The sequence below is a fragment of the Panthera leo genome, chromosome C1, assembly GCF_018350215.1.
Source record: "Panthera leo isolate Ple1 chromosome C1, P.leo_Ple1_pat1.1, whole genome shotgun sequence".
In the NCBI taxonomy this organism is placed as follows: Eukaryota; Metazoa; Chordata; class Mammalia; order Carnivora; family Felidae; genus Panthera; species Panthera leo.
In genome coordinates, this window is record NC_056686.1 from 209083077 (window position 1) to 209105023 (window position 21947).

General features: G+C 41.1%; 1 protein-coding gene across 12 annotated transcripts in view; it reads left to right on the plus strand.

Annotated features, from left to right (window-relative positions):
* MFF (mitochondrial fission factor) overlaps positions 1 to 21947 on the plus strand; it is a 34678-nt gene continuing 12731 nt past the window's right edge. For 2 of the 12 annotated variants that reach the window (XM_042950335.1, XM_042950338.1), the window contains exons 1-5: positions 4518 to 4607; positions 5590 to 5810; positions 6646 to 6815; positions 15307 to 15395; positions 18736 to 18810. In XM_042950335.1, the coding sequence (XP_042806269.1) occupies positions 4570 to 4607; positions 5590 to 5810; positions 6646 to 6815; positions 15307 to 15395; positions 18736 to 18810 (593 nt within the window). In that variant the 5' untranslated portion in view covers positions 4518 to 4569. Of the gene's footprint in view, positions 149 to 3494; positions 3607 to 4429; positions 4608 to 5360; positions 5500 to 5589; positions 5811 to 6645; positions 6816 to 15306; positions 15396 to 18735; positions 18811 to 21947 lie in introns of those variants that run through there. The other 10 variants (XM_042950334.1, XM_042950337.1, XM_042950341.1 and 7 more) reach the window with 9 other exon arrangements.

The window sequence follows — 21947 nt, forward strand, 5'->3', positions numbered from 1 at the left end:
TCTGCCGGCCCGCTGTGGGCCGCTCCGGCCGGTGCTTTGACCGGGCGCCTCGGTGCGCTCGGCCAACGGCCTTTGGGAGCGCCCACCCGAACGCCCCGGGAGCCGGCGGGCGGCGGCCCTCGCCCGAGACCCTCCAGCGGGCCCAGGGGTGAGTGTTGATGCCTTCCCGACCCGGGACCCGCGGCCCGAGCCGGCTTCTCGGCCTGGCGCCGCGGCCGTGACCATCCGGCCGGCGGAGGGACCCTCGGTGACCCCGGCCCGTTCATGGTGTCGCCCCGAGTCCCGACCCCCGAGCTCTGGCCTTTCCTCCTCCTCCTCGGGGCCTTGCCGCCCCTCGGTCCCCGAGGAGCTCAAGGGAGAGCAGCACACGCTCCTGCGAGCTTTTTCGGGCTAACCTCTCCCCGCCTTTCTAGCTCGGGGTCTCATTTTGACCACAAATGTGGACTTTCCTGGCTAGAAAATAGTTTGGGGGAGGGGGTTGAGAAACATTGGGGGCGTCCCGAGAGCTTGAACGCGGAGCTTTGCTGGTGGTCTTCCCTCATCCTTCCCGGCCAAGGCCCCCGAGGCACCTTTCGGTATGACCTTGAACCAGCCGCCTTCGGACTTTACAGTTTTTGGTTCTGGTTTGTACTTTGTGGAAAATGACGTGTTCGCAAAGGAAGGCCTGGTTGGAAGCTGGTCGGCCGCGGGAGGCCCCTTGGTCGGGTCCGTCTTGTAAGCAGCCTTCTCCCAGGTGTGGATGGTGGGAGTTGCTTCTCGGATTCCCTTCCAGGAGCTGGGAAGCCGGAGGAAAACTCGAGCGCCTGTTCCTCGGAGCCTCTGACCTTGGTCTGCAGGGCGAGGCCCCTTGGATGGTGCAGGAACACCCCGGGCCGCGTCCTGCGTCGTTAGAGCGAGGGGCGCTGTGTAAGGGATGAGGAACCTTTCAAAGTGGTGGCATCTTTTGATTGCAGCAGATAAGAAAAGCCCCAGGGCCCTTGTTCCCAAATGTAGAACCAGTTGTATTCAAGCCTCGCATCCACTGAGAGACTTGATCGGAAGGACCCTAAATGTTTTTCTCTCCTTACATTAAATTAAAAACAAACAAACAAAATTATTTCTGTCAATTTGGTCGGCTAATGAGATCCCAAAGGAAAAAAACCCTCAGGAAAATGGATTTGGAAAGAATTAGAACGATTTGGTTGTACTCAGTAGTCTTTCCCCATATAATTAAATTCTGTGTAGGAGCTGCTATCTTTTGGGTTTCAAACGCATGCGAATTGCTTTTTGCTGTTCTTTCCAAAAGGAAATTGTGTGTTCTGTCCCTTCCTGTCTGATAGGGCTGCCCCATTGTAGGATTGCACAGTTTAGCTCTTGCTTTCCTCCCTTCTGGTGTTGAAACTTGTTTTCTGTGGATGCACAGCCTTACTTTAAAATTTGATAATTTATGTTTTTCTAAGTTTTCAGTGACATTTCTTTAAACACTGCAGTTAATCCTGGATCGCTACACCCTGATTTGCTAATACACCCGTTTGTTTAGTTGCTTGAAAAGAGAACTGAAACAGGGTGACCTATATAAAAACCTTAAACTAGGTCCACACAATAAGTGATAAAGAACCAGGCACTTTTTTTTTTTAAATAATTGGAGCATTTTATAAAGCTTTGCAACCACAATCAATTTGACCCAAGCTGTTTCTGTGACTTCCTGGGCTGTTTCTCTGGGTTCCAGTGTTCTGATACAGAGATTAAAGTCAAGCTTGAATCATTGTGTCCCAAAACTGGGACACTTTCCGTGAGTGGGGTCTGACTTGATTCTAGATAGTATATGGATAAGGATTGTTTCAAATAGTTATGTTTTTGTTACATGTATGTACAGATACATCAGATCCGTGGTTTGAAGGAGTTATGTAAAATTTCCTTTCAAAACACATTTATTCAGTATTTTTTAAAGTTGAGATAAAGGAAGAACGAAGTGTGGATAAGAGAAAACGTATAGTTTGAATGTGGAAAACAACTATGAAATCGGTAAGTTACTTGTGTTTGGGAAGTACTAGGCTTAGAAATTAGAGGTCTAAGATCATCTATGATTCTAAGAGCGATTTGGTCTCCTTAGTTATACAGTGGAGAATTGTGTACCGGTTGCCTAGTAGATTCTAATTACAGAACCTCAGGAATTAGTGTCTGAGCTCCAAATGAGAAGTTTATTTTATGTATTGCCAAAACATAATACCAAATATGCTATAGTCTAATGAATGAGGGGGGAAAAATAGATTCTTATCTAATTAGGACAGTGCAGTGTTAAATCTTAGAAAAGCTCCATTTACTTTTTTTTTAATGTTTATTTTTGAGAGAGAGAGAGAGAGAGACAGAAGGGAGCCAAAGACACAGAGGGAGCCAAAGCAGGCTCCAGGCTCCAGGCTCCGAGCAGTCAGCACAGAGCCCATCGCAGGGCTTGAACTCATGGACTGTGAGATCATGACCTGAGCTGAAGTCGGAGTGTTAATCGACTGAGCCACCCCGGCACCCCAGACCATTTACTTTTTAAATTTAGGTAGCTCAGATAGGCTGCAGGAGAATGTGGCTTTTTCCAGAAGTTGTCTTTTCAGTGTCTACCTTTACGATCTAAGTCTGTGATATTTTACAAACTGAGAGATTCTCCTAAGACCAGATGTTGCTATAGAATGAAATGTTGAGGCTCAGTGGGATGTACCAGTGGAAAGCCAGTAAGAAGACTGAAATGCAGTAAACGGAGTGGGGGGGGGGGGAATAGCACATTTCAGGGAGATAATGTTGTCTGGTTATCTTTGGCCCTTGCATATTATTATAAAACTTCAATTTATAATGTCACAGTACTGTAATCCTTTTGAGATCCGTCTTTTCTGTATCATAGTTGAAGATAAGCTTTTACTGTGTTTCAGATGCACCCAAGAATTGCAAGAGGTTCTCTTCTAGAAAGATGCACAAAAATTGATAATAGAGGCTGCCCGTGGGGACCTGGGTGGTTATAGGATAGGATCTGGTGGGACACTGTATTTTCTCTGTGTTCTTGTGTGTTCTCTACCACGTGCACGTATTGCTGGTTCAGATTCAAACACTGAATGAAAGTTGTGAATGAAATTAAATAAATATGAAATTAAATTACGTATTGAATGAAAATAGCCGAACGAAGATTTAGCCAATACATTTGTTCCTCCTTTGTATGTGTATATGCATTTACACATAATTGTTAAGATTCTTCTATGTTTAAATGCTTTTCATCTGCCACATCTTTCTAAATTCACATCAGAAATGATGACAGTTCTTTATTTTATCTTGCACTAACTGACGAATGGTTGTAGGGCCCTGGCTGTGGGACTAAACTTGGTGGTGAGCTTGTTAATTTTTTCTTTCGTTATTGGCTTCTTAATGTAAGGTTGTATATCTTTGGTGACTTATCACTTAGAGGATTTCCAGCAATGCGTCCCTAACGTTGGTATCATGTCGCTTCTCAATTAACTCCTGTTTTTCTCCCTTAGGGACAAAAGTGGCTCTAAATCCAGCATAGGCACCTTGAAGGAAGTTAAAGGATTTAATATGAACCACAGAAGCAGATAGTGCCGAATAGCAAGCAGCCACTGGTACACATTTGTGAGTATAAATTTTGTCTTTTGCCTCTATTTTCTTAGTCTTTAAGCCATCTGCATGCCAGATCCTCAAAGTTCACACCTTTGGGTAAAGAATAAAGGAAGCAGTTTAGCAGTCGTAATTACTAATTAACCGCTTGTCCCTAAGTACCTTGTTGCTCCCTAAGCAACCTCCAAGAACTGTCTTCGGCATCTCATTGAGTGAGGTTGGTCAAGGGTAGTAACATATCTCTGACATGCAGGTTAGGAGATACCCCAGGTATGACTGGCCTTTAATTACCCCAGGTATAACGGTCTTTAATTGTTATTGCCCCTGATTTATATATAAGACTTTTTGCTGAAAATTCAGTATAATTTGGCTTTTGAAGTCATTTCCTTTTAAAGAAACCATTACTTCTACATCAGTTTTTTAGGCCACGTCAAGTACATTTACTTCTGACCTTTACATTCCCGTCGTGATTTCTTCATTTGTGTTGTGCTTGTCTTAAAAAAGAAAAGGACTTTTATTCCCCTTCAGAATATAACGATTAAAGGGGTTTTATGGCAAAATGTTTGTTTTTAATCTGACTTCACATTCTTCTATGTATTTGATTAGCTTTATCCCATTTGCAAAATCATAAAATAATGACTGTGCATAAAACCATCTTCATGATTTTTCAGACGTAGAGTAACTGTTTAGTAGAAATGTGAAAACTGGTTTTGTGGATCAGGTCTTAGTAGATCATTTCAAGTGGATATTTACTTTTATTCATGGTTTTTGTTTTTGTTTTTTTTTTGTAATAAAATGAATTGTGGAAATACTGATCTTTATTCTTTCTTTTTTACAGCTGGAAAAGCAGTCTTGGTGTTGTTATGTTCACCTCCAAAAAAGTTCAGATCTGTAGGGGAATTGTTGCATAAAGTAAACTGAACCACAGGGTAGCAATATTTTAATAGCTATTCTAGATGTGTATGTACTGTGTTACAAATGAGTGAAAGAACAAGCAGTGATACACCAGTAGGAAGGTCAGTGGCATTTTATTCAGTTGAGCTGCTATTATAGGCTTGAGAGATTGTGGCTTGAAAGCTGATCGCCATAGGCTGATCTTTTATACTTTCACCAGCACTTTGTGTATGGGGGGAACTTTCTTCAGCATTTCCCTGAAGCATGGGTCCTTCTCTAATTTAGAAGGTTATTCCATGCATCGGTACTGTCTCTCCCCTTAAAGGCATGTTATGCTTTTTAAAAATATACATGTAAATACAGTATTAACTGCACATGAATGTGAAGCTTCTGATCCCCCAAAATGAACGCGTCCGTTAAGGATTTATTACTACAGAGTCGATATTTGACGTTCATTGCATCTCGGTCACTATACATCACTGTACAGTGATGTATATCACTATACATTTAGTAAGAGAAGTTTTAGTTTGTATTTTGTGCTTTTTCAGGGGACTACGTTTTTTTAAAATAAATTGAGAATTAGCCTTATTTACTTTATGAATCTGATTTTCATCATTAAAAGGTTTTATTTTTTTCACGCATGGCAGCAATTTCTCATTTCATTTTTGGAAAATCCTAGCAGCTTTCCCTCAAATGATTGATTAGGAGATTTTAATTTAAGTTTTCTTTCAGACATTTTTGAATTATAAGCAGCATGCATATCTGTGCAGAGAGAAAGAGAGGAAGTATGTGTGTGTGCATGTGTGCGTGTGTGCGTGTGTGTGCACGCGCATTTGTTTTGTGGTTATACAGTGATTTAAAAACTTGCTCCTAAGCAATGTCTTCAAGGTGCAAATTCAGCTGATAAAGTGAGAAGGCATTCTGTTGAGGAAACCGTTTTCTTCGGTCTTTTGTTTTTGCTTTTATGTGTTTGGTACTCGCAAAAGAGAAGGCCCCTTCTGCTCTTCCCACAAGGTACTGTCTTCTAACTTGGCCGTGTTACGAAGACTGGCATCGTAACATGTGGTCACACCCCCCCCCCCATCTTTAAATTCTTGCCCACAGAGTGAGTGGGGCAGCATTTCCTTCTCCCCGCGCTGCTGAGATGGCGGAAATTAGTCGAATTCAGTATGAAATGGAATACACCGAAGGTATTAGTCAGCAGATGAGGGTCCCGGAAAGATTAAAGGTAGCGCCACCAAATGCTGATCTGGAGCAAGGATTCCAAGAAGGAGCGCCGAATGCTAGCGTCGTTATGCAGGTTCCAGAGAGGATCGTTGTGGCAGGTACCTGACGCTTTGTTTGTAAAGTTGCCGGATAAAGCTTTGTTTTTTGGGTTTTTATGAAAACTTCTGGGTCTTTCAAACTATTGTTTAGGAAAGGGGCTGGGAAATACAACTTGGCAGTATTTGCAAAATCTCTGTCCTAATAGGCTGAAATTTCAAACAACATTTTTTAGTAATGCAACCAGTTGACATATAATTTACAAACATAAAATATGTGTGACTTTTAAGCATACGGCTCGATGAGTTTTGGCCAACGTATATGCTCCTGTAACTGCCCACCACAGTCTAGCTATGGCACATGTTCATTACCCTGAAAGGTACCCTTGTGCCCCATCTCATTTAGTTCCTCCCCTCAGTTCCAGGCTTTTTGAAATTCTTTCAAGTTCTTGTATGCATCAGTTGTTCATTCTGTTTTACTCCTGGGTAGCATTCCACTATGTGAATACACCCCAGTTTGTTCATCCGGTCACCTACTGATGGAGATTTGGGTTGTTTCCTGTTTGGGACTGTTAGGATTAAAGCTGCTGTGAGTGTTGACATACAAGTCCTTGTGAGGACGTAGGTTTTCGTATTCCTAGGAGTGGAATTGTTAGGTCATATTGTAAATTGTGTTTAACTTTATGGAAAACGGTCATGCTGTTTGTGAAACTGATTGTACCCTGTGATATTCCCATCAGTGATGCATGAAAGTTTTCACTGCTCCACACCCTTGCCAACACTTTGTACCATCAGTCTTTTCATTTTAGACATTCTAGGGGGTGTGTAATGGCAGATAGTCTTTAATAAAACCACTCGCTTTTTAAAACCTCCTTCCCTTCTATTTCGTTACTCCTAGGAAATAATGAAGACATTCCATTTTCAAGACCAGCGGATCTTGACCTTATACAGTCAACTCCCTTTAAACCTCTGGCACTGAAAACCCCGCCTCGTGTACTAACACTAAGTGAAAGACCGCTAGATTTTCTGGATTTAGAAAGGCCTCCTGCAACCCCGCAAAATGAAGAAGTAAGTAGAGTTTTAATGTGAACTGAATTTGAAATAATCTAGACAAAAGCAAATGGTAAAGAGGATTAAAGGCTATAAATCCTATCATTAGCAATATGTAATGAAAGCCTTCCACATGGACCATTAAGTAGTATAGATTGTGGTTTATAGACAACCCAAGTAAGACATTATGCTATTTTTTTAGATTTAGATGTTATGTTTCAGGAGAATGGAAATTTTTTAGAAATCATTAACGTTCATATGGTCTAAAGGAAGAGGTTTTTTTGTTTTTTTTTTTTTTAGTTTATTTATTTATTTTGAGAGAGAGAAAGAGAGAGACTGCACAAGCAAGAGAGGGGCAGAGAGAGAATCCCAAGCATGTTCCGTGTCGTCAGCTCAGAGCCCCACCCAGGGCTCGAGCTCACAAACCATGAGATCATGACCTGAACTGAATTCAAGAGTCAGATGCTCGACCCACTGAGCCATCCAGGCGCCTCTGGAAGGAAGAGGTTTTATGGCTAGGTGCTGCACCTTTAGCAATATAGAAAAAGATGAGAAGATTAGCATAGGAAATGAACGTATCGCTTTGTTACAAAAGAAGTCTGGCAAATAGGGAAAGAAAGCTCTTTTTTTCCCTGGCATTACCTGTTCTCCCAGCTTGCTAAGACGTCTCCACTCAGCTGGTGTACCTGTGACAGTAATAGCCCTGCTGACCTGAATATGGCAGGAGGGACTTAATAAGCTGTTAGGAGCAAAGTTCAGATCTTGCCTCTCCCATTGATTCAGGGCCAATCTTGTAAAATTTCTTCTCTGTGATGATATATATAGTTGTAGCTTTTATATTGTAGCTTCTGAACTTTCATGTTGTGCATTGCCTGTGGTCATTTTTCATATTAGTCCTTTCCAGTGAGGGTGAAGTATCCATGTGACCCAGGGGAGGGAGTACAGTTTCCTAGTACTAAGTGTGGCCTTTACTTAGGTTGGAAATTTCTCCTGAGGTAACTGAGATTATTACACTCGTAGGTGCCAGTTTGGACATTCTAGATTTGTGCTTGGTGCAAAGCACTACATTTGAGTGTTCCCACAGTGGAAGGACATTAAGACACTTGTAGAATTATATGTAACAAACCTTCTTTGAGCTTTTGTGTAAGACCCTTTTCAGAGAGATACAGTTCCTGCATAGTGGCATGAGTGCAGGGAAAGACCCCAACATTCTCAGAAGATACAAGGTTCTTTTTTTTTTTTTTTTTTAATTTATTCGTTATTAAGAGACAGAGACAGAGTGTGAGTGGGGGAGGGGTAGAGAGAAGAAGGAGACACAGAATCCGAAGCAGGCTCCAGGCTCTGAGCTCTCAGCACAGAGCCGGATGCGGGGGTTGAATTCACAGACCATGAGATCATGACCTGAGCTGAAGTCAGGTTTAACCAACTGAGCCACCCAGGCTCCCCGATACAAAGTTCTTAATAGCAAAGAATAATGAAAGGTATGAATATCAAGTGAGACAAAAGATATCAGTTAGAGAGAGGCCCTGCTTCCTGGCCCCCAAAAGTGCCCAGTGGAAATTACTGCCTGGATAATAGTGTCATGGAGTGAGGATTCTACCAGGGGGAAACGTTCCCTTTACTATTCTCGAGTTTTGTTTTCCTTTTGATCTTTCTGTTCTCACTATTTTAGATACTTACTGCGCACTTGGTGAGAATAACTGATTGAAAACAAGTCAGGCACTTTTCCTGAGTGATTACTCTTTTTTTAAAGCTTATTTATATACTTTGAGAGAGAGGAAAAGAGCACACACAAGCAGAGGAATGGCAGAGAGAGAGGGAGAGGCGGAGATGGGGAAAGAGAGAAGAATCCCATGCAGGCTCCATGCTGTCATTGCAGGGCCCAGCGTGGGGCTCAAACCCACAAACCGTGAGACCATGACCTGAGCTGAAACCAAGAGTCAGATGCTTAACTGACTGGGTCACCCAGGCACCCCTGAGTGATTGCTTTTATATTGAGTGAGGAAACAAAGTTTACCAGAATTGCTCTCAGTAGACCTAGGTTTTAAGCGTAGGTGATGTTTACTCCTGCAATAATTGTGATATTAAGTCACATGTGATAAGTGTCCAAAGTGTATAGCATTGGAGTGAAAAACTTCAGCTGAGAATTAGACCTGATTTTGAAGGCTGACTTTGCTACTTATTAATGACATAACCTTGGATAAATTATTAAACAACTCCAAGGCTCATCTCTAAAAGAAAGATCAGAATAATGCCAAGTGCTTAAGATTATTATGAGAATTGAGTATAATAATGCATGTAGTGTGTTTAGCACATGTTCTAATAACGTTTAAATATTATTGCTGTAAAATTAAAATCGTGTGGCAGGAGCCAAATCCTGAGGTGTGAGAGAGGAGTTTCTGAGACAGTATCAGCTGCCTGTTGAAAGGAAAGCAAAGGTAATGATGTGTACTTTGAGTCCATAGAAGGGTCAGGCAGCTCTCGTGGCAGTCAACCTCTTGACCAGAGGCAAAGGAGAAAGGACCAGAGTTCTAGTTACTTCTAGAAGATGGATTGAAAGAGGAGGGCTTTAAAGCCCTGAGTGCTCATAACGTTGATGATTCCTTCGGATCCTAGTCAGAATCTATCAAGTGAGATCCCCTGAATCATTTACTCTGTAGTAGTCATTTTATAGCACGTGCCAAGGTTTCTCAACCTCGGCACTGTTGACGTTTGCACTGGATAATTCTTTGTTGTGATGAAGGCTATCCTCTTGCACTATAGAATGTTACCAGCATTCTTGATCTTTGTCTGCTAGATACCAGTGGAATCCTCCATTAGAGACCAGTGTATCTGATAGCCAAAAAGGTGGAAACAACCCAGATGTCCATCAAATGATGAATACGTACACCAAGTATATATCCGTATAGTAGAATATTATTCAGCTGAAATAAGGAATGAAATACTTACACGTTGTGTAACATGGTTGAACCGTGAAAACATCATGCTTCATCAAAGAAGCCAGACAGCAAAGGCCACATATTTTATGAATTCCACTTTCATGGAATTTTATGAGTCCCCTTATATGAAGTATCCAGGAGAGGCAAATCCACAGAGAGAGCAGATCAGTGGTTGCCAGGGGATTGGGGCGGGGTGGGGAGAGGAATTGGGAATGACTGCTTAATCACTGTCGGGTTTCCTTCTGGGAATATGATAAAAATCATAAATGAGTTTTATTATGACAATAAACGATAAAAATGTCCTGTGACTGGGTAGAGGTGATGGTTGCACATTGTGAGCCCATTAAGTATACTGTCTTGTAGTTTCAAATGGCGAATTGTATGTTATGTGTGCTTTATCACAATAAAAAGAAGGGAAAAATTCTAGTCATTGCCAAATGTCCCCTTGGGGGCAGAATCACCCCCAGTTGAGAACCACTGGCCTATGGCAAGAAAGGAGACTATGAGAAGGTGGCTTATATAGAAGGCTATAGAAATTGTCTAAAATGTATCTGACACGAGGGATAAGTTTGCAGAAAGTAAGCACTTGAATTCTTAAACTGGCTTGAAGAATCCGAGGGAACCCATGCAAGAGGACTTCACGCGTGAAGCGGATAATCCCCCAGCACAGACAGGGTTTATAAAACCTGGGGGCTTAGCTGATAGAGAGGAAACTGATGAACCCTTCCAATATGCCGGATCTGTCCCAGTACTTAGGAAGCAACTGTAGGACAGACCACTGCTTTGATGATTCTTCCTGTAAGAAACTAATAAAGGAACTGAGCAGTAAACTGATCTGGGTAGCAAACTGCAGAATACCCAAGTCTTGGCAGTCCTCTGTGTTCTTAGCATTGACCAGGCAGTGTGAGTGAGGAGGGAGGGGGCTTTGACACCAACAGCACCCCTCCTCAAAACGGGGTCCAAATGGGAGACAGCGAGAGGAGATCTTCCAGAGAACAAAAAGAAAGACGTATGAAGAAAAAGCGTTGGAAAATAAGAAGGCTTGACGCTGCCTCGAAGAGGCGTAACCCCGTCACAGATAGGGATTCCGTCAACATATCCTATCAGTCACAACAACATTCTTTGAAAAGATCAACTGTGGGGGCACCTGGGTGGCTCAGTCGGTTAAGAATCTGACATCAGCTCAGGTCATGATCTCACGGTTTGTGAGTTGGAGCCCATCGGGCTCTGTGCTGTCAGCGCAAAGCCCACTTGGGATCCTGGGTCTCCCTCTGTCTCTGCCCCTCCCCTTTTTGCACATGTGCATGCGTGTGCTCTCTCTCTCTCTCTCTCAAAAATAAACATTTTTTTTAAAAAAAGAAAAGGTCAAATGTAATAATTGCAAGAGCTTTGTGAGAAGGCCATTGAAGTAGAAAGAGAAAACAGATTGGACTAATGACAGGTAGTAAGAGTTTTTGCCTCAATTGGCAACTCCTACTTCCAGAAAGACAAGTAGAAGAATGCCATCCATTTTTGCAGTAAATCTTTGCAAAAGCACTAAACCCCAACATACCCAAGAAATGTCGAGAGTCAGAGAAGCCCTACGAGGGGAAAATCAGTTGGCCTATATAAACTCTGACCTGGTCTTCGAAAAGAAGAACGAAGACAATGAATGTTTTCAGAAAAGGAACTACGTCCAAGCCATCATCAGATGGCATCCGCAGAATGACACATTTGATAGCAGCCACATACAACGTGTACAGCTGGAGCTCAGGGACTAGGAAAGGCACATCCAGCTAGAACAAACCTCATCCAGGATTACACTTGGAAAGCATCCGCCCAAGAAGCTTTCACGAGGGTTAACACAAAAGCCCTAGGTCTGTTAAAATCGCAGGTGGCTCTCAGTGCTATATGATGGTCCAGTTCAACTGATAGGACAACCTTGAGGCTGGGAAGTGAAAGAACATAGTTGACCTGAAGTGTAATGAGTAACCCAGTCAAATGGCGCATCCTAAAACAAATGGAGAAGGACTCCTAGGCGCTCAGTGAATACTTAAAAGGGTCCTGTATTAGCTCAGAAGCTGTTGAATGTGGGACTGATCACCATTCAGTGACGGTTTGCTTAGCTTCCTTTTCTTTTCCCTCCTGTGGAAAGAGGCCTGGGTCTGAGCAGAATGGAGCAAAAGGGAGAGAAGAGGGGAAAAGTGAGAATAACCTAATTGTATATACGTATACATACTCATCCGTGGACAGTTCAGAGATGTGCACTCAGATCCTTTGTGTGGCCACTGTTCTTGGCCCTCTTAGCCCAGGCCTGAGCTGTTCACTGTGGACACATGTTCCCTCCCGTGACCTTCAGTCGCCATCTCAGCTCTTCTTTCCAAACCTCGTTATTTTACATTTTGCACAGTGATCATGTTTGGGAGGGAGGGATGTTCAGCCCATCTTACGAAGTATTTTCACCTCTTCCAGTAAAAATCCCATGACAATTCACAGATTCATGCCTCTGAGCTGTTATTTTAAAACAGAGATCAGTACAAGGGAAAATACTAAGGCCTCTGAGCAGGTTCTTAAAAGGGCAGTCAGCTCTAAATGGACTAAAAGAACCAGCAAACAAAGGCCTAGAGGACATTCATTTATTCATTTGTTCAGAATTTATAAGCACATTAGAGGGGAATTTGAAGCCTTACTACCAGGCACAGAAGATCCTATGACCTAACCTCTCCAGGAAGTTACCTGAAGCTAGGAAACTACTTTTCAGCTCCAGGAGTGAATACAAGTTTTTAAATGGGTAATCCGTGCTGGTTGGTTCTGAATGAGGTTTAAGAGCCCTGAGTTGTCAACTAGATCTCAATAAAGCTGGGGGAAAAAACCCTAAGTGTTAAAAATAAAAGCCTTAGATTGAAGAAACAACCACCATGACTGAACTAAATGTGGAAATTGTTCAAAGATAGTGTTCCTTATCACCTCAGGCAGTGTCTACGCACTTTGGTTAAAATTACAGCATACAATTTGGTCACATCCGAAGGCATAACAGATACATGCTTTTGTGAGAAGTTGCTTTTCTTCCCGATAAGGCAGTAATATCAAGCGTAGGGTTCCTGTGAAGTTCTATTTAAATCATATTTCAAATGGTGAAAATAACAGACTTAGGATCTTCTCATTTCCAGGCTGTGTTGAAATTATAGACATATTGTTTGTCTTCTGTCGTTTCCTGTCCTGCTTAATCTTAGTTCTTACAGCACAGCAGCGGGAATGGTTCTGATTTAGTAGGAAATTCACCTTGATCACTGTAACCTGGAAGGGCTGTTCTCTAGGGAAGGCAGGTGCAACCGTGCCGTGGGCAGGAAGGCAGGTTTCAGTGGGATCCTCGCCAATCAACCCAGTACTGCTCTCTGTGAATGAAGTGTGCTTAGTGTCCTTGGTTGTGGAGGTGTGTGTGGGAGGGAGATAGAGGTGTACCATGTGTGTATATGATATGTAGCTCTAAAGCAATTCTCATTTTTCAGGGTCCCTGGGTGGCTCAGTTGTTGAGGATCCGACTTCCACTCAGGTCATGATCTTGCTGTTCAGGAGTTCGAGCCCCCCGTCAGGCTCTATGCTGACAGCTTGAAGCCTGCTTTGGATCCTCTGTCCCCCTCTCTCTCTGCTTCTCCCCCTGCTTGCATTTCCTCTCTCTCTCCCTCTCTCTCCCTCTCTCTCCCTCTCTCTCCCTCTCTCTCCCTCTCTCTCCCTCTCTCTCCCTCTCTCCCTCTCTCCCTCTCCCTCCCTCTCCCTCCCTCTCCCTCCCTCTCCCTCCCTCTCCCTCCCTCTCCCTCCCTCTCCCTCCCTCTCCCTCCCTCTCTCTCCCTCTCCCTCCCTCTCTCTCCCTCTCCCTCCCTCTCTCTCCCTCTCTCTCCCTCTCCCTCTCCCTCCCTCTCCCTCTCCCTCCCTCTCCCTCTCCCTCCCTCTCCCTCCCTCTCCCTCCCTCTCCCTCTCTCTCCCTCTCTCTCCCTCTCTCTCCCTCTCTCTCCCTCTCTCTCCCTCTCTCTCCCTCTCTCTCCCTCTCTCTCCCTCTCTCTCCCTCTCTCTCTGTCAAAAATGAATAAACATCTTAAAAATATATTTTAAAAATAACATAATACTTACTTTTGGTTCAACTTTCTTATTTTTGGTTCAATTTTCTTCCAGTAGGCTCCACCCTGATCCCTTTTCTGTTGTTAGAAGTGTTTTTTTTTTTCCTTTGAGTGGGTCGATGGTTCATAACAATAACCAAATCTAAACCATTTTCTGAAATTATACAGTGCATATTGTGGTTTTCAGTTTTGTTGGCATGAAGTCAGGATTTATTCTCCATTGAAGGTGCTTGTAACCTGATCATCTACTCCCAAGATTTTTTTACAAGCATCACTAGATACTGATTTGTATTTTTTAAAATCTTAACTTTCAAGTCCATTGTTTCACATACCAATTGTCCTTTACAGTAAAGGTTACTCTTTTTTTTTAAACCATGAAGTTGCCATAGCTGTTTCTAGTTAAAAAAAAAAAAAGATCCTAAACAAACAGGAAAGTTAGTGATTACCATTGTTCTATTGCTGTGTAATAAACCACCCTGACTTAAAACAAAACAAAAATTTCATTTTGCTCACAGGTTCTGTGCGTTAAGAAGGTGCAGCAGGCATCGTGGGGAGAGCTTGTTTCTGTTTTACCATATCTGGGTCTAAGCGAGGAAGTCTCAAAGCTAGGGACGACTCCACAGCTGGAGTCTACAGCCCTCTGCCGGCTTACTCACACGTCTGTCCATACAGGCTGTGGTCTGGGACTGAGCCCAGCCAAGGTCACTGACTGGTGCACCTACCCACGGCCTCTCTGTGGGACTCCTGGACACCTTCACGTCATGGTGCCATGGTTCCAAACTTGAACAGCCTAGGGCAGAAAGTCAGAAGCTTATTGTTTATGACCTAGTCTCAGAAGCCACATTGCATCATCTCTGTAGCAGTAACCAGCCCACCCAATTTAAAGGAAGGGGACATAAATCCTTCCCCTTAATGGAAAAGGTCAGTGATACGTTTTGTCAGAAGAGTGTGTGGGGTAGGAGACTGTGGAGGTCTCTGGAATGCCAGAACCTTTAAGCTAGTATTAGCTTTTTTTAGTCTAGTTTTTACATATCCAACCAAATCTGAATTTGTTTTAGCCCCAGAAGCCTGGAACATTTGTTCGTAACACAAGTACCTCCCATTTCCTATAAAATACGTGCCTTTAAAAACTGTTGTAAAGTGTTCTTAATTAATGGAAGTGTATTATTTAAATTATAATAAATGCACATATAATCTTACCAAGTAATGTGGACACTTAAATAGAAACCAGAAGTACCTTTTCATGAGGTAAATAAGCATTCCTAAGTTTGTCCGCATGATAATAAGTAGGGTTGTTTTTTTTTTTAACCTGTTTTCAATACTCCTGTTTAGCAACAATTCTTGGTTCTGTGTTCTTTGTGAATTGTAAGTTTTGTGAATAGCCTTGGACTGAGGTTCTTTGGATGGTAAGTAGCTCTACTAGGCTCCTGACAGTCTTTTCCGTTCCTTTCCCCATCTTTGTGCCGAACTGAACAGATCCGTGCAGTTGGCAGGCTAAAAAGAGAGCGCTCCATGAGTGAGAATGCCGTTCGCCCAAACGGACAGCTGCTCAGAGCTGACTCAATGTGAGTACAACACGGGGAAGTATGTCTCCTGCATAAGTTTTCAACATCCAGTGTCCTGTCATTTTCTCCATAAGTTACTTCTTTTTTTTCTTAACTCTCAAATAGTTTTTTAAAGAGGAAGAAGTGTGCATTTTGTGCCTAAGAACCTGAGAAAAAAGTAAATAATTTGCTTTTACGTGTTTGAAATCTGTTTGACATTTACATCAGTTTTCCATTTTTTGCAGTTATTTTTAGAGCCTTAAAATACGTCATGGGAGTTTTCCAGTAGCATTCCCCTCTTCTACACATATGACAGAATTCTAAAAGTCTGATTTACTTATTTTCGGAATTGCCTATAAAGTATACTTAGGAAAAGTTGATAAATGTTAGTGCTCAGTTCTGTGCAGCCTTCAGGAATGTTTACCTAGGGTGTAGATTGGAGCAAAAAAAAAAAAACAAAAGGAAACACTTGAAGCAAATGTCTTTGTTTTCAAGTTACTCAGTTGATCATAAGATTGTGAACTAGCCCTTCCAGCTCGGCTACTGAAAAAAATTTTTTTAATGTTTGTTTATTTTTGAGAGAGACAGAGAATGAGTGGGGGAGGGGCAGGGAGAGAGGGAGACAGAATCTGAAGCAGGCTCCAGGCTCTGAGCGGTCAGCACAGAGCCTGACGCGGGGCTCGAACTCACCAGCCGTGAGATCATGACCCGAGCCCAAGTCAGACGCCCAACCGACTGAGCCCCCCAGGCGCCCCATTCTGCTTCTACTGAGCCGTGGTAACCAGTGTAAGCACAGGCAAGCGAATTGCTTTACTTCCCAGGATTATTGTTTAGCTCTCTGCCTACTGAGTCATCGAATTGTTAGATCCATTTCATTTTCCAAAAATACGAGTCTGTTGTTTAAAAGGCCACGTAAACTAGTCTTTCTCATTTGGTTATGTTACTGTCTTCTGATCAAAGCTACCCCACTATAAGATGTTTTAGATCAGGCACATGGTTTTTTGTTGTTGTTTCATTAAAATTAGTGGGTTTTTACACATACAATATCCCCTTAAAATCTGGTCAGAATTTTAAGTCTCACATCCATTGGTGATTGTGGCATTTTTAAATAGATGATTTAGGTTGCTTGTGTAAATTAAGGTATCTTCTTTACATTTGCAGTCAGTTTTCATGAACTCATTGCTCACGAACCACATCTGATGCCAGGCATCATGTTAGCCTGTCCGGGAACTGCAACAGGATCAGGAGATGGGGCGTCTCTCTCGCAGTTTGCCAATCTGGACAAAAGCCAAACACTTAAACGTATATTTAAGAGCACTAGAGCTCAGTACCCTACTGGAGTACTCAGTACTGTATACTGGAGCACAGTACAATAGCCATTGGTGTCAGACCACATCAAGTGCTAGTTTGGCGCTGACTGAAGAATACAGAGATGCCGAAGGGGCTTTGATGGGGTAGGAACTTTCTTCTTTAGCGTTAGGCGTGGAGGAGGACTAGACGTGCTTTCGTCTCGTGGGGAATCTTGAAATGTGTCCTTAAGTAGCTATCGTTACTCTGGAGGGTTATGTAAGTAGACAGTAGGTTAAAATGAATATATATCTCCCTCCGAAAATACTTACCTGACAAGTTCAACCATTAATATAAAAATTTTTATGGTAATTACATGTTTTTCTGGAGATGCCTGGCTGGCAGTGATGTCAGCCGGTCCGTGAAATCCATTTTCCTAGTACGTTTCCCAGTATATTACCCAAATGGTAAAAAAGACAACATAGTTTATGTCTAAGATGGCTTCTTGAGATTTAGCACCTGTCAGAATGATCAAGGGCTTTTGTTATTTTCTACTTGTAATCTTTTTCAAGGCAGCAAAGGTTTCTCATAAACTTTTCTGTTCTTCATATAAGCCACATATCTTCATATAAGATGTGGCTGATTATTTAGGTCTTTTTTTTTTAAGAATTTTTTTTAATATTTATTTATTTTTGAGAAAGAGAGAGCACAAACGGGGGAGGGACAGAGAGAGAGACACACACACACAGAGAATCTGAAGCCGGCTCCAGGCTCTGAGCTGTCAGCACAGAGACTGACGCGGGGCTCGAACTCGTGAACCGCAAGATCGTGACCTGACCCGAAGTAGGACACTTAACCGACTGAGCCACCCAGGCTCTCAGGTCTTTAATTACTTTGAAATTTCATATTAGATAAAAACAGGTCTATTTTAGTGTAGCATTTTTTTCTTTTTTTCCACAAAATGTGTAATTATTGGTAGCTGAGTTTGATTGAAGAGAAAGGAAACAGTTGTATTATGTATGAAAACCAGCCTAAAGAGGTATAATTTAGAGTAGATAATTCGTTCATAGGAATTTTTTCAGTTACCTAAGTTCCTCATAACAGAGAAGATTAGCAGAGTCAACTAATCCTTGCTTTCCTTTTGTATTTAAGTCGCCTTAATGGCGCTTTCTAGATGTTTAATAAAACAAAAAATGTTTTAATGTTTGGTAGTAAAGATAACATGAATATTTAACTCTGCATTTTCATAGTGAAATTCTTAGATTACATAACCATACTTTTTTGTATGGTAATTATGTATATTACCATATTACGATAAGATACTTAAGCATTTCTCTTAAAGAGAATCTTTTTTAAAAAAATATATTTATTTATTTTGAGATAGAGCAAGAGAGGGGGGCAGAGAGAGAGAGAGAACCCCAAGCATGCTCCGTGCTGTCAGCACAGAGCCCCATGCAAGGCTCGATCTCGTGAACCATTAGATCATGACCTGAACTGCAGTCAGGAGTCAGATGCTTCACCAACTGAGCCACCCAGGCACCCCTACTTAAGCATCTTTTTGTTAATGATGTAACCTGGCTTTTTCTTCCCCTTCCATTATTAACTTCAAAAATTTGTAGTTGATTTCATCTTTAAGAATCTACATTTAATTAACATTAGGAATTTTATACAATGAGCACTATCATATATTTGGTGTTAGTGACGCAGTAAGGACGAAGTTGTTAATTTATTATAAAACAGCAATATTTTACTTCCACTAAAGTAATTATTAAATTCTTGCTGTCTTCACCTGTTTTGGTCTCTTCTTTGTAATGCACGATTAATTATGTGTCATGGTCCGTGAACCTTTGCCTGCCTCCACTTTAGTTTATTCCTTGGCTTTAAGATAAAAGTGCATGTAGACATGGGAGCAGAAACACTGGCCTTCGTTTTCTTAATCGCTTTCCAGAGACAGTAGAATCGATTATTGCCAGCTATTGACACAAAACTGAATTCTGACCAGTAGACTTGTATCTCGCTTTTTCTTTGTGTTATGAAAGCCGAATATGTAAAAGAAGCATAATTATTATTTAAGGTGGCACAGATCATATTCTGCCCCAAGAAATAAAATGTCAAGGTTCCAGGCACCGATTTCTGCACCGGAGTACACGTAAGAATTTCTCTGCTCTGCTTTTCACAGCTAGGAGTTGTTTTAATTTTGCAGGCTTATGTTGTACTAATATTTCGCCACGTAATTATCATATAATACCCTAATGCTCTTACTGTTTGGGCTTCTCAGTTCCTTGGTGTTGGGATTTCTCAAACTGTCCTTACACATTTTGTTAAGGAAAAAAAAAAAAAAAAAAAACTAGACCAATTAAGGAAGTTAGGTATGATTTGGAGTGTATAGTGAAAATAAAATGGAATAATTTGCACATAAGGACCAAGCATCATTTTTTATTTTATTTGCCTTGCTTTTTGGTGGGCATATTAGTTCTGTACAGAGTCAACCAGCTTCAGTGATCCCAACCTTTTTTCAGTTTTAGCACCCATCTTTTCTTGCTTTCTTATTTTGATCCAGAAGGAGGAGTCTAAGAGTGGTTTGTCATTAGGGGTTTTTTTTTGTTTTTGTTTTTCTTAATTCCATAGATTAAAATTATGCTTGGAAGAATGTTTTGAGATCATTTAAACCTACTCTTTCTGCCAAAAGAAGGTGCAGGAGTGACTGGCCTGTTGTGGGGATATTTTAGTGCGTGGTACAGGAACTCAGCAGCTGATGCGGTTCTTAAGCAACAGAAATCACTCTGGCAACCAGTGATGTTTTTCTTCTTCTGGTTCTTTTACTGTGCTTCTTGGAACCAGTAAATTGCCTTAGACAGTGGCAACAAGTTAAGGTTTTCTATTTAAAATTTCAAGAGAAAGGTACAAAATTTGCGTTTCCATGAACATTTTTTTCTCTTTTCACAATTTTACCTTTTACTGTTTTCTGGAAGAGGTTGGAGCCTCACCAAAGACGTTACCCTCACAGTTTGAGAAACGTTATTCCTGTGAAAATCCATGGGAAAGAGGTACTTGACTTTGGACTTACCTCTTAATAATGACAAGTAAATTTTCATTTAAATTTTGGTTCTGACATTGGCTAGTGTTGTTTACTTCCCATTCATGCAGTAGGATTTCATATAGGCATCAGGTAGAGCTATTCCTGGTGAAATTATATGGTAAACATCAGAGCTGTCTTCAGAATTTCCTAATCTTTTACAAAAGAAGAAGTTGAGGCTTTGCTGTTTTATAACATTAGTAGGAATCAATTTATTATCAAAGTGCAATTTTATTAAATTACTAATCAGATAACATTTGCTTAAATAATCCCAGTGCCTTGGCAGTATGTTGACTTTTTTGCTTTTCACAGTAGTTCACTTGTCAAAACAAAAAGTCACTACACCTTGTTTGGGTGGATGAGTGGACAGAGATGAAAATCCTAAAAGCACCGTTTCCCTCCACAGCTGTTGCCAGTGGTGGACATTCTAGCCAGCATCAGGCCGATTGCTAAAATGGGCTTACTCTTTTCTGTTCTTAAATTTGTCTGTTTGTAAACCAAAACCAAAGCCTGCTTTGAAGGCTTGCTTTGCAAGGCTGCTTGAATCTTTAAAAAAGAAAAATGGCTGAAGTATCCATTGCTTCTAATTAGGGTAACTTTGGTCATTTGTGATTTAATCGTTTGGTGCAACTATAGATGGAAATAAAAGTTAACAGTCAAGGGCATTGCATCTATACATACACTGCCCAAAGTGTTCAACAGTTTTAAAAATAGTTTCTGTTCTGTTTTTGGTGTTTATGCGAAGGATTACCATATAAATACTGAAAAGTTAAATTTCTTACTAATCTTTAAAACTTTTGAGAAACCGCCAAAAGTCCAAATATGCTTTTGATGTTGGTCTTTGAAAAATAAATATCTTTACTAGTATTGATAAAGACTTAATTTCATCTTTTTCTACATAAAATATTTTTTCTTAAGGTACAATTAAGGATCATGTAAGTTTTTTTTCATTTTTTATCATATTCCAATTTTCACATGATCATGCATAGAATCTTAGAATTAGAGATCTTATAGACTTTTTCATTAAATTTTTAAAATATTGTCATTATTTATTTATTTTGAGAGAGAGCATGTGCACCTGTGCGTGCAAATGGGGATGGGGGCAGAGAGAGAATCCCAAGCAGGCTCTGCAGTGTCTGCACAAAGCCCAATGCCGGGCTTGATCCCAGGAATCATGAGATCATGACCAGAGCCACAATCGAGTAGATGCTTAACTGCCTGAGCCACCCAGGTGCCCCTAGACGGTTTTAAAACTCAACCTTCTGTGCATTCCCTCCCTCTTGGGGAGTTAATAACTCCCCAACTTCTTTGCAGTTATTCTGAAATTAGTTTATGCTTGACTACTTTATAAATTACCAACTGATCTGTATATGGACAGGAAGTACTTGCACTTTGAGAACTTTAAACAAACAGTACCTCCTGTTCTTGACAAAATCTTTTCTCTCAAAGGAAGTAACCCTTCTTTCATTTTTAGTGGACAAAAAAATCCATCATCCTTCTGTCCTGGATTTGGATTTAGTTTATTGCCATTATTGCTCTAGGATTATAATTCTAAATGGTGATTGTTAGAGATTTTAACACATTAGTGTGTAGCTGATTTATTTACTAATACGGAATGATACTCAAAGTGTTTGATTTAAGCCCCAAAATGCTAAGATAAAAATTTTAATTACATCAAAATACTGTACTGATTAGTCTTTTACAATTTTCCTAAGTAAATTTAGCCAGGTTTGTTGGAGCTCTGTCAGGAAGAGTATAAGTTGGATTGTTTGTTTATGGTAATGCATAACTAATACATTTTCATTCCTGCCTCTGGTGACATTTTTCTGACATGAATTCAGTCTGCTGTCTCACAGAGAGCAAGAACTTGAGATTTTCCCTCTGCTCCCTAAAGAACTCTGAGTACAAGGCTAGTACCTAGACTTTGTATCCCAGATAACACTGATTTTTTTTTTTTTTATTCTTCTTGGATGCTCAGTATGGGTTTTGCCAAGTACCATGGGTCGGTTGGTAAGTTGGCTTATGTATATTCCAGAATCTCTGGACAGATGTTTAGGGTAATCATCCATGAGCCTGTACCTGAAAATTTGCTCTTATCTTGGCAGCATTAGGCCAAATTCCTGTAGGGAATCAGCCCTGATAAATTAATTTCTCAATATGCATAGATATGGCTTAGATCTTTCTCTTCTAAGTAGTCTGGAAAACAGGGT